Consider the following 13,592-nt stretch of genomic DNA (forward strand, 5'->3'; position numbering starts at 1 on the left):
TCTGATCTATCCCACACTTGGCTCATTTGTGTTCAATAATAACACCAAAGCTGTGTCTCAAATACATTAATATGCGACAGAAGAAGCATCTCAAGGTACACAAATTAAGGAAAGTGCTGAACTTTCTATACTGTTTGTTTTAATGTTTTATTTATTTTTGAGAGAGAGAGAGCTCATGAGCAAGGGAAGGGCAGAGAAAGAGGGAGAGAGAGGATCCAAAGTGGGCTCTGCACTGTCAGCACAGAGCCGGTTGAGGGGCTCGAACTCACGAACTGCAAGATCATGACCTGAGCCAAAGTCGGATGCCCAACCGACTGAGCTACCCAGGTGCCCCTATTCTGTTTATTTAATTGTCATAATAAACCTATCAGGTAGGTGCTATTTTACGCCATCACCCATTAGCCACAGCTTAGAGATGTGACCTGCCCAAGGTCAGAGTAGAACTGGGTTATCTGACTGGATTCCTTGTGCTACTCTGTTTGACACCCAGGTCCTATCATATAAATATATAAATGCCCCCTTGGGGGAGGAAATGTCATCACTTTACACCTTTAACTGCGAAATTTCCAAACATTTTGAAATCCTTGATTAAAATAAATAATGTTGAATATGTGTATTTTTTTTTAATGTTTATTTTTGAGGAGAGGGAGGAAGGGCAGACAGAGAGGGAGAGAGAGGATCCGAAGCAGGTGGTCAGCACAGAGCCCAATGCAGGGCTCGAACCCACGAAAGATGACCGACTAAGCCACCCAGGCGCTTCAAGTATGTGTATTTTGTTGTGTTTGTTGTTGTTTTCTCTCTTTTTTTTTTTAAATAATTTTTATTTTCCTCTAAGAGGGCAGAGAGTTTGATCTCTTCTATTTTGTTCATGGCTGTATCCCCAGTATCCAGAACAGTGCCTGGCATATTGTAGATGCCCAATTCAAACTAGTCAATTATTGAATAAATAAATGGAAATATTTTTATGTTATAATAATACTTCATGTATTTGGGCACATTATAATGTGTTGTATAAAACAGTTAAGAGTCAGTATGAACACTTTCTCTTCTGAAAGGCCTTCCTAGATTCCCCATGTAGAAATAATACCTTTTTTCCCTAAACCTAATCTGTGTGGGCTTGTAATTTTCTGCTCCAAATAATGTCTTATAGCTATAACTCAGTTCGCCATAGCTTCTAAGGAGTAGGCCTGTTCAGTTCATCATGTATCTATTTGTTAAATGAGTAAGTAAATACATTTTTAGTATACCTAAGAGATATGAAAGTTCCAGGAAAAAATACTATTCGAGAAAAGTAATGATACTTGCTCCTTTCACTTCTAGGTCACTTCCGTTTTGTTTTGTTTTGTTCTGTTTTGTTTTGCTTCCTAGCCATACCTGTCCCCTGTCTTAAAAGGATGTGCTTCAATTCATTTAAAATAATGGTTTCTTTTAGTAGCACCTTGGTAATTTATCTCATTACTCTTCCTGGAGAGGATCAGCACCCGAGCTAGTTGGTAATTGCTTTTGTCTTTATTTGTAATCTTTTAGAAAACAGGTATTTGAGCTTTTTGTTTGGACAGTCATTATGAATTCCTGATAACATCTGGTTACTTAATTTGAAAAGTGTGTAGCTGTGAAGATTAATGCTGGACCTTAACTGGATATAAATTCAGACATATATAGGATCCGTATTAATCTCAGTCAACCCTTTCAAGCAGATGCCATATTTTGGGGAAAAGGAGATTGAAATGTACCAAGGAGCGGTAAGTAACATGCCACATAAATTACTGTAGTGTTTGGGGCTTTTATGACGCATGGGTAGTTTTTCTTGAAGTTGGTAATACATTTGCATTTTCTTATTATGAATTATTTATTGGGGAAGCTCAAGTAGGTGACAGTGTTTGATATTTAATGTGCTGCTGGTTAGAATGCAGCTCAAAAAAGCGTAGGGCTATCTAATATAGTACTATTATATACAAAACTAGTCAAATAGGATGTAGGACCTACAGCGTGTGTCGGGGGCAGCAGGGGGGAATTCCTCTTTCCACACAGGCCACAAAATTCTAAGGACTAAAAAATCAGTAATGGGTAAAAAATAAATAGGGCGATGAGAACGAATCTCTCCAAATCAGAACCTTAGTTAAGCTGTGGCTGTGAATGGAACATGAAAAATGAATCTTTTCATTATTTCTTTATTAATGTGACTCTGGTCCCTATTCAGATCCAGCTCCATAGCCATTTTCGTTGTGTGTGATGAAAATAGAAACTGTAATTCTAATTAATATATTTCCTTATGGGATTCAGTATTTCCCCAGGCCTCTCCTCTGCATCTTTTTCCTTCCTTCTTTCCTCCTCAGCAGAAGCACGAGAGCGTTCATTAATCCTGACCCCTGGAAAACAAACAAAAGAGAGCCCACACAAATTCATCAGTTGAAGTGGAAGGCAATTTACCCAGAGCAAGAGCCCACCCCATTGTTGCCAGATGAATGGTACTGGTAGCTGGAGCCCAAGGAGGCTGCCACGCGAAAGACCTTTGATAATGCTGCCTTTATGGGAGCCCAGCACAAGGGAAACACTGTCAACAGAGGCTAGCCCTGCCCTGGCGCCCTGATCAGCGGGGCCCCGGGGGCAGCAGGCACGGAGCTGGCTTGGCATTCTCAATCCTGGCCAAGGCCAAGGCGGGGCGGGTGCAAGTGCTGTGCATTCACGTTGTTTCTTTCCAGTTCTCGGAAAAGCATTGCTACATGAGTCCCTTTTAGACCATTTATCTTTTAAAGAGTTCTCTTTAAAGAAATGCCCTAGAATTTTAAAAGGTGTATTTATTTTTAACTGCGAATGGTCAGAGTGTTGTAAAATTGGTATTTGCTGAATGCCGGGTACTGTGGTAGCTGCAGCAATAATAAAACACCCCCCGGGTGCTGACTGTGTATCACTGTCCAACCCCATTTCACAGATGAGCAATCCTCTTTCACAGATGAAGAAACTAAGTCTCAGAGAAGTTAAGTACTCAGATCTGTTGAGTATTGGACAATATTATCCCTACTTTAGAGATGGGACCAGTGAAGGGTAAGACAGAGTCTAAATGTCTTCTCACTGGATCTGCCATGCTCACTGTTTGATGTTAGATGGTCTTAAATGCAAGAAAGATTCTTCAGCTTTGTACCACATGAAGTATTCTCCTTTTTAGTAATATTTGAGGTAGTGGTGTTAAACTCCAAGAAACTGAAGAAAGTGGGGCTGAAGTTGTCCTGACACCATGAATTTCTTGGTGAATTTGTATTTCTGCGTAGCTAAGCTAGCCCATGAGAGGAAAGCAGAGTACCCCGGGGAGGAAATATCGAGATGTGGTAGGATTTTTTTCATCTGTTGAGATGAAACAAACTGGTCAAACCGGTTCATCCCTTTAAAGGACTATACCTCTTGCCCTCTCATGGGAAATGTTAGGTTCTCTCATTCAGAGATAGTTTCACTTAATTTCGTCTAGGGTTCCAGAGTCTCTGCCTTACCTCTTAGAAAGAAAATTATGTGGGGATTTGGAATTCTAGTAAAAGTCAGATCCAGGTTTTTAGTAGGCCTCTCTTGAGACCTGTGGCCCAGGTGTCTTCAGAAACATTTAGAAATGGAATGTCTGCAGAGGCGTGTCGGGTGGAAGGGTGTGGTGCTGGAGCATCTGAAGATGTGGTTCACTTCTGAAGGCTGAGTCACACACTTTGGAGACAGAAGAGTCCTTCCCAAGCCCATCTCCATTTTGTTAGGTGTAACTCCTGATGACCTAGGCAAGCTTAGGAATTCTTGTGTTATGCAACCCTTAAGACTGGCACTTTACAGTGGCGAATTCATTTCTGAGACCAGGAAAAGAAACGCTAATGTGTTGCTCTATCTGACCATGGTTTTGTTTTCGTTTTGTTTTTGCTTCTCTAGGCTCAGTATGAAAACCCACCACATATCTATGCTCTTGCAGATAATATGTACAGAAACATGATCATTGACAGAGAGAACCAGTGTGTCATCATCAGGTATGGGAAAGAACCTTATGAGGGCGTGAGACCACGCCGAAGTTAGCATTCTGTCAAGGAACAGTGCTTTTTCAATAGCTGCTGGGGTCAGAGGCTGGTTTAGGTACCTGGGTAACAAGCAGGCGATCTGCTTTGTCTTGGGTTACTTTATAACTCCACATCATAAAAGCTTTGTGTTTTCAGGGGATTGTGGTTCATACTTTGGTTGCTTAAGGCGTTAAGGCTTTAGGGCACGTGGTTCTAGCCTGACCTCTCTCTGATTGTCACTGGGCTCTGAGCTAACATCATAAAATATCTCCCCTCCCATTTGACTGACTTCCCTCTGTATTGAAGACCCTTTATGTTGTAGGTACAATAAGCGTGTTTCACTATTTTGTCGGCTGGAGTCCCTATGCCCCTCTTTTTCTTTTCCTTAATAACTGAGTAGTTCACATTTGAACTTGTTTTAGTATCCTTTGTCATCGACTTTTAATCTTCTGAGGGCATCACTGGCAAACACCAGCCTTAAGTGTCTGTGGCTCCATTTCAAAATCCTTTCAACCTTTTAGCCAATTCTGTGTCTTTGCTGGGTTGAAGTGCTTTTACAATTTTGTTTACTATTATGAACATTTTCAAACAAACGGAGAATGTAAGCATCCATGTTCCCATCACTTAAAACTTGACAGTTGTTAACATTTTGTCATATTTGCCTTCATCTCTTTAGAATTTTATGTATATTTTTTTAATTAAAAAAAATTTTTTAACGTTTATTTAGTTTTGAGAGGCAGAGAGATTCAGAGGATGAGCAGGGGAGGGGCAGAGAGAGAGGGAGACACAGAATCTGAAGCAGGCTCCAGGCTCTGAGCTGACAGCACAGAGCCCAATGTGGGGCTTGAACTCACCAACCATGAGATCATGGCCTGAGCCAAAGTCGGACGCTTAACTGAATGAGCCACCCAGGCGCCCCCTATATATATTCATTTTTGAGAGAGAGAGAGAGAGAGAGAGAGAGAGAGAGAGACAGAGACAGAGACAGAGAGAGAGAATACGAACAGGGGAGGGACAGAGAGAGAGGGAGACCCAGAGTCTAAAACAGGCTCCAGGGCTCTGAACTGTCAGCACCAGAGTCCAACGCAGGGCTCAAACTCACAAGCTGTGAGATCATTACCTGAGCCCAAGTCAGACACTTAACCGACTGAGCCGCCCAGGTGCCCCAGTTCTTCTATTTTTTTAACCGAAGCACTTTAAAAAAATTTTGAGTTCTGAATATTTACAAACATAGACAAAATGAGAAAGAGTATTATAATATAATAATTTCCTGTGGATCTATCACCCAGCTTATACAGACGTTCCTATATGGCTAATCCTCTTTTACCTTGTCCTTCATCCTGCCCCCCACTTGGTTATTGAAAGCATATCCTAGGTAGCAAATTATTTCACTTGTCATTGATTTAAGATGTGCCTCTAAACTATCGTTCTTATCATACTTGATAAATGAATAATTCTTTTAATATATCTAATGTTACCAGTATTACAATTCCATGTCTGTCTTACAAATTCTCTTTTTTAGTTGGTTTATTTTTACTCAGGTTCCAAACAAGGCTCACACATGGCACTGGGTTGTATGTGTCTCAAGTCTCCTAATCATTAACGATTTTCTCTTATTCTTTTTGTTTTCTTGGCATTTACTTGTTAAAGAAAACATTGCTCCCCTGCAGAATTTTCCACAGTCTGGGATTAGCTGGTTGTATACCATGACGTTCCTCTGTCCCCAATATTTCATGTAAATCTCTATTTAGATCTAAAAGCTTGATCAGGTTCAGATTTAATGTTTTGGCAAAAATGTTTTGTCCATGATGCCATGCCCTTAATGCTTGTTGGTCTCTCTTCATGTGATGTTCAGATTACCAGTGGGTCCATCCATTATAATATAAATTCTCATTTCACATCATGGTTTCATTTGTGGTTGAAAAGCAGTTATTTTCTAGTTCTGTTATTCCTTCCACATTTATTGCTGGAATTATTTAGTTACCCTAAAATACAATTTATGTGGGAAAACTAGATACAGAGCTTGATTTGTTGTCTTTATTTACCGATTTTCAAAGCAATGAGTTGATGCTCTAGCAACCTCCCAGGATAAAGTGTTATTTTCAGTATCATTCCAAACTAGTAGATTTTAAATATCTTGTCTGTTTACTTACATTGCAGTTTTTCTTTGGAGCTCAAATGGTCCTGTTTTTGGCCATTGGGAGCCCTTTGTATTGGCTTCTGTGTCCTTTAACATGACCCCAGTTGTCTTTGATAGTTTTCTTATCTAAGACATCAGGCTCTCAGGGCTCCTGGCTGGCTTAGTTGGTGGAGTGTGCGACTCTTGATCTCAGGGTTGTAAGTTCAAGCCCCATGTTGGCTGCAGAGATTACTAAAAATAAAATCTTAAAAAAAAAAAAAAAATGATGTCAGGCTCTCTTGTACGTTTTCTCCTGATCCCTAGAGTCAACCATTTCACCAAAAAGTCCTGGTTCATTTTACTGGAAGATGGTACTTAGAGACCATCAATCTACTCATTAAGAGTGCTAACAGGCAAAGAAAAAGAACTTTTTCTAAGAAAAACAATGAAACATGAGTTCATACTGATAATTTCCAGTTCATTTTTAAGATTATAGGATTTTTACTTCTCTGGTTTTTATATTTGTACCCCATTTTTTCTTATGCTGAAAATCTTGGTTCCTGGTGACATTATCACAGTTATTTGCTTTATACTGGGTATGTAAAAAGTATAAATATAAATGAGTAAACATATGTAATGGATAAAACACATGAGTAGTTTTGTTAATGCTTTAAAATAACTACCAATATTATTAATAGCAAAACTGAGTTCACTTTAAAATTTGTTTGTTATTCTTTTTGTCCTTCAGATGTACAAGCAAAATATTGAGTTTTAAAAGTCACTTAAAAGAATCTATTTCTGTGTCTTTTGTGCCAGTCTAACCTAACAGGTTCATTTATTTTATTTTGGATTTTAGTGGTTTAAAATTTTTAATTTTGTTTTATAATTACATAAAACATTTACATGATTCTGAAGTGAAAACTATAAAGCAAAAACACTGAAGCCTTTCGAGGGTAAATACAGACTTCAAGTATTTCAAGGTAAATACAGACTTCATGACATTTTGCCTCTAAATATTTCCATATATATCTCTGGAAAATAAAAAACGCTTTCTTTTTTTGTACCAGGATCATTATCACAACTAAATAATTAATAATAATTTCATATCATCTAAAATTAAACAGGTCCACATTCAAATTTCTCTGTTACAAACATGTCCTTACCCACAGGTTTATGTAAATCAAGGAACACTGGTTGCATTTTGTCATGACTGTTCTTTTTTTTTTTTTTTTTCTTATTCTACCATAGTTCTCCTACTGCCCCCATTATTTTTTCATGCCATTGACTTGGTGAAAAGAGCAACCTCATTTCCTGATAGACACCTTGTAGATTTGTCTAATTGCTCCCTCATGGTCTAATTACACTGAGTCCTTCAACTGGACTTTCTGTAAATCGGAAGTTAGATCTAAATACTTAATTAGATGCAGTTAAGCTCCTTTGGAAGGGGATACTTGGGTGATGATGAGTTGTTGCTTAGCAGAAAATGCTTCTGTTTGACCCCAAGTGGAGCTCACTGGCCAATAGATAATAGATAGGAGGCGTTTCCTTGACTGGCATTACGTTAGAGAGTATTGGGTGGGTTTTCAGACACACTCCCTTGCCCTTTGTCCTTCCTCCCGGGACTCTAGTGAGATGAGAAAGAAGGGACTGGTCTTGTTGCCTGAGCTTCACAAGTCTGGAAACTGCTTCAGTGACCCAGCCTTCCTGTCTCCCACTCTCACTTCCCCCTCATCCATCCATGAAGGTGCACGGGCACTGGAGCAGGACCTGTGTTCTTTAGGATCCTTCTCCCAGCTGTTCAGGTGGCAAAGACTTGAACACCCTGCTCTAAGGATTTCTGTTGCAGTGGCTATGCTATAATTCAGGTGATGGTGGAGCAAGGATCTGCTTTGGTTTCTGACACTACGCAGAGTTAGGGCACACTTCACAGGCTAAGGGACAGTCCTTCACAAGACTGCTTGCCCTTTGGACACCAGCTGCAAGTTTGGGGGTTTCAGGTCACCCTCACTTCTGACCAGCTAGATAAAAATTCAGGGGTTCCCAGCACCGTTGGGTCCAATACTTTACCAGAATAGCTCACAGAACTCATAGAAGTGCTGTGCTTACAATTATAGTTGTACTATAGCAAAAGGATACAAATCAGAACCACACAAAAGAAGGTCTGGAAGGGGTCCAAATGTGAAGCTTCTGCTCATCCACTCCCCCTGGAGTCATGGATGGTGTTACCTCCTTCCATTTATGTGCGAGTTGGTGGTAGCGTTGCCAACCTGGAGTATGGCCAACCGGGAAAGTTTACGCAAAATTTGTTGTCCAGAGTTTTAATTTGGGTTCAATCACACACGGCCTGCATGGCTGACTTTAGTGTCCAGTCCCCCATGAGGCTTCGGGCTAACACCTATAGTCTCTAGTTCCTCCAGGGGTCAGTACTTACGTGATGCTTTCCAAAGCCCTTATCATAAATCATTGTCCAGTTCCAAAGCCCCCAGGCAAACAGAGACACTCTGTGAGGCAGGATATTCCAGGGCCCTAGGGATTACCTCCTGAGACAGAAGGCAAAAGCGTGACCTCTCTTTACTACCTAAGAGCCATAGTTCATCTGCTTTGAGAAAGTAGATTTGCTCTCTGCGTGATGCTGTGGCTCACTCTCACCAGCTCTGTGATCCTGGGTAGCAAACCTAACACTTGTCTGGGCCTCGGTTTCTTCATCTGTGGGTGGACGGATCTCCCAGTTTGGAATCTCTCTTCCAAATAACACTAGAGGAAAGCGAAGGCAGGGAAATGCCATTTGGAATAGAGAGGCCCCAGTTTGCAGCCACTGACACTGGGAGAGCTGTGTGCTTGTTCACTTGGGCCTGAGTCAGATGCTGTTGGCCTGAATGCATTTGGGAAGAGAAAACAACCTAATTTTCCTGGGGGCTGGAAGGGAGGCCTTGCCCTTGTGCTAAGGGCTTCTGCCATAGCTGGTCAGACTAGGAATTTTTAGTATCATTTAATTAGGAAGTACAGAATTAATGACCTAATCTCTCCCATGTTCTTTTAAGAGACCTCACTTCCCAATTTCCCACCAGGTGTCACTTTGTCTACAGGATGAAATGCACACTTCACATGGGATGGATGATGGCAGCACACAGAGGCAGTATTATCAGTTTCCTCCCAGATTTACTCATGTTTTCATAAGACATGGATATGGTGACAGGATGGACAGATGGCTGACCATTGCAGGACAAGAAATCAGTGTAACAAATTGAATTTAAAAAGAAAGAACTCAAGGAAGAAGACAGGCTGCTTTCTCAAGTATAGGCCTCCATCAGAGTCTTGGTCCTGAGTTTTGCAACTGTCTACAGACTTGATTTGTGAAAATAGCTGGGGTTGAGCAGGCTCAGGTAGGCTGACGCTGGCCAACAACACTCATGAATGAGTATGGATTAGACTTTAATTCATGATTTTATAAGGAGAATTCTGCCCTGGATGGTCAGTTAATTGTTTCCCAGGAACACAGTCCACGAGGAGAGCCAGATTCCCGTTTCCAGTTTGACTTCAGAGCAGATGGATGAGCATCTTGGTGAATGTCCTCAGATCATGGCCCCCATAACTATGTGGAGACAGGGAAGGATGTTGCTCTACTCCTGAGAAGTCTACTTACCTGGGGAAAACCCATAATTTCTGGTGTTTATTTTCCTGTCCCGACTCCCTGGTAGGTTAGACCCCTTTCAGTAACCTACATTGTCCTGCCAACCCCTGCCATCCTTTAGGTTAAGTCTTAGGAATAAACACCCAGGATTTGCCTTAGGTGTTCCCCCAAGTCTTCCTCAATAGCTCATTGGCAGAAAGGCTGGAAAAGTGGCTGCTGTAGATGCTAATTTCATCCACCGTGCCTTGCATTCTCCAATTTAACTTTCCAGGGATAAAGATTTCCAATTCCTGAACTGCCTTTATTAGTTCAGCGCCTATAAAGAAATCTAGACTCCGCATCTAGAGATCCTGTTTCAACTGATTTATGGTGGGCCCAGAACATCAATATCTTTTGATATTGATATTTGATAATGCCGACTCTGGGTGTCGGCATTATTGTTTCCCAAGGTTTCATCCAGGAACGGAGGCTTAAGAGAATTCTAAGATCCTCAAACTAGTAAATGGCAGAGTCTCTATTTGAACTTAGCCCTAGCCTGACTTTAAACCTCATGCACTTTCAATACACGCTACTGTATTTGAGCTAAGTGCTCAAATGTCCCACGTTTCAGTGGAGGTGTTAAAGCTACCATCTACTATGAGGTGAGGTTTGTTATCCAGGACTTGAGCTCCTAGGGTAAAAGTCTCCCTGCCCCCCACCCAAGCACAGATGCTTGTTTTAACCTAATCCTTTATAGGTTGTTGGCCATGCAACCCAGGCAGCTGATGATGATGCTTTGTCATCAGTAGAGGACAGACAGATGGACTTAATGAAAGATCATGACCTTACTAATATGTTAATCTCAGTTTCTTAACAAGGATGCATATATAAGTAGGTGACCATACCTCGGTCATTTCTTTATCTTGATTGACTTGTTATTCCGGGGCATGTGCGAGGGGATTATGGATGTATATTGATGCATGCATTTGGTGTGTTCTGTTAAAGAAGCCCTTCATCAGTGGAGGAAGCCAGCAGGGCCAGCTTTACAGATAACCCTGCCTTTCACCCCGCATTATGTTCCGTTCGAGCCATGTAGTTTTAAGTGTGTACATTTATCATTTGTATTGTTTTTAATGTTTATTTATTTTTTTAAATTTTTTTAACGTTTATTTGTTTTTGAGACAGAGAGAGACACAGCATGAACGGGGGAGGGTCAGAGAGAGGGAGACACAGAATCTGAAACAGGCTCCAGGCTGTGAACTGTCAACACAGAGCCCGACGCGGGGCTCGAACTCACGGACCGCGAGATCATGACCCGAGCTGAAGTCGGCTGCTTAACCGACTGAGCCACCCAGGCGCCCCTAATGTTTATTTTTTGAGAGAGCAAGAGAGACAGAGTGTGAGCAGGGGCTGGAGGGCAGAGAGAGAGGGAGACACAGAATCCAAAGCAGGCTCCAGGCTTTGAGCTGTCAGCACAGAGCCCAACACGGGGCTCGAACTCATGGACCACAAGTCATAAGACCTGAGCCAAAGTCAGACACTTAACTGATCGAGCCACCCAGTCACCCCTAAATGTATGCATTTATCAAAGATACCCTGATGTGCTACTGAAAACTATGCCTATTTCGCACATAAAAATAAAACAACTGTGTATTATAAAGTGGACCTTTTTGAAATAATAGAATTCTGATATTAAGTAAACATTGAATAAATATTCATTTTGTTCATACTTTCAGACTTTAGGAAATCTTGATGATGTACATGGTTAATATCTGTTTAAGAAGCTATCTTAAGTTTCAATGGATATGTTCATTTGATAAATTTATAAGGAGATGTATTTAAGTTGTTTGAGTTCTTCTCAACTAAAAGCTGGGATCATTCTTTATCACATGGGCATTAACACTGTCATATTACATGAAGACGTGAGAAGGTACTCCAACTGTGAGAAGTAAGAGAGCCTGTACCTCCAGTGCTGGGCTTTCTCCTAAACGGCGGGTTCAAAAACTGTGGCCCATTGTTGTTAAAGTTTCATTAGAACAAAGCTACATCCGTTTGTTTCACATTATCTCTGATTGTTTCTGTGCTTCAGTGGCACAGTTGAGTAGTGACAGAGAACATATCTGGCTGGGCCTGTACAGGAAAAGTTTACCAACTCCTGCCTGAAGCACAAATGTATCATCATAATAGTCTCCTTTATGTGACATACCAGTGTCTCAAATTGCACAAGTTCATAATGGTTCTTTTTTCATTTTACCCCAAAACTTACACCTCCACAACTCTCTCTTCCAAACATGGTTGCCAGATAAATGCTCCTATTTTATCATTTATTTAATTTTTTTAATGTTTATTTATTTTTGAGAGAGAGAGAGAGAGAGAGCACAAGTAGGGAAGGGGCAGAGAGAAAGAGGAGACACAGAATCCGAAGCAGGCTCCAGACGCCCCCGAAATTATTATATCATTTAAACTATGTTGCACTTCTGCTAAAACATTTCAGTGGCTCTCCATTGCCTAGTAGAGTCCAAAGTCCCTAGCTTGAGACACCTCTCACTCTATTTTCTGCTACTCTAACCAAATGCTCTACTTTTTTCCCTCCAGTGGGTCAGGTTCACTTCCATCTCCAAAGCCTTGCCTGGGTTGTTCTCCCCGCCCCCCACCCAAACCTTTCTCATCAACCTCAACCCAGTGATCTCTCTACTTTCTGAATTTCAGTAGCAACTCATATAGTCCTCACTTTCACCACCTATTTAATAATACTATTACTTAATTTGCATGTGCTCATTTTAAGTCGTTTTTCAATCTTTGATGACTAGAAACTGTTGTTAGGCTTCTGTGTTTCTCTGGTACACACAATAAATGTTTATTTACTGATACTTTTGAAGCTGAAACACTTGAAGTGAGCTCTAAGTACAATTTGCATTTAGATAAGGAGGAGATCACTTTGGACTACAACAGTCAGCAAAGGGGTCACAGAGACGTTGGGTCTTGATTTGAGTCTCCCCCCACCACACCCCACCGCCAACCGAATGTGTAGAAAGAAGAAAACATGAATGGCCTGGGATCTTCTGGAACCCATACTGTGTGATGGGGAGAGAGTGGGGAGGATGTCAGTGTGGTTGTTAAAAGTTTCTGCTGACAAACTGTCCTTGTAAATTACCTGTGGGCCAGAACTGGACCTTCCACTTCTGTTTCTATATTATAGCCACATTGCTTTAGGGCCGGACTGGTCGATTTGGGGACGTAAGTGTGGTTGGGTGACAGGTCCCTCTTTGAATGACAGGCCGGGTGATCTGAGACAAACCTGCAGACCTTGGCAATGTCTTGCAGGTCTCTGAGCAGAGACACGATGCACAAAAGTCTGGTTTGCAAAATTGAGTCTACTGGTAGAAAAGACATGGGACCTTGAGAGGATACAGATAGCGAGTGAGGTTATGAGGGCCTGACCTGAGCTGGACAGGCAAAGGGGAGACTGATGTGTGACATTCAGTAAGCCTGTGAAGCACTACAAGAATAGGAGGTAAACATGGACTCTGGAGAGTGCCGACAGAAAAAAACACAACAGCTCTGGCTGCATTAGTATCATTGACATCGATGAGCTCCTGAAGACACGAGTAGACACCTGCCATTCCAGTGAATGAGCAACCCATAGCTGCTTAGCTCATTCATCTTCTGTGCTACAAAATCCAGAATTCAAATTTGTGTTTTAGAACCTTTGGCTCTCTGAGAGACATCGTTGCCAATCTATGTAACAAAATAATCATGGTGTGATAAAAGAGAAAGGAGGACCAGCAAGTTTTTCCGCGTATTCGTTTTCATCTCTATATTACCATCTTGGCAGTATGGC

The 13,592-nt window shown here is 41.3% G+C and overlaps 1 protein-coding gene across 1 annotated transcript in view; it reads left to right on the forward strand.

Annotated features, from left to right (window-relative positions):
* The window catches only part of MYO1E (myosin IE), a 213,188-nt gene that overhangs the window by 90,450 nt on the left and 109,146 nt on the right, over positions 1 to 13,592 (forward strand). Inside the window, exons 3-4 of the mRNA XM_060621053.3 lie at positions 1,653 to 1,742; positions 3,901 to 3,995. Coding sequence (XP_060477036.1) covers positions 1,653 to 1,742; positions 3,901 to 3,995 — 185 coding nt within the window. The remainder of the gene's footprint in view (positions 1 to 1,652; positions 1,743 to 3,900; positions 3,996 to 13,592) is intronic.

The sequence above is a fragment of the Panthera onca genome, chromosome B3, assembly GCF_046562875.1.
Source record: "Panthera onca isolate mPanOnc1 chromosome B3, mPanOnc1 haplotype 2, whole genome shotgun sequence".
In the NCBI taxonomy this organism is placed as follows: Eukaryota; Metazoa; Chordata; class Mammalia; order Carnivora; family Felidae; genus Panthera; species Panthera onca.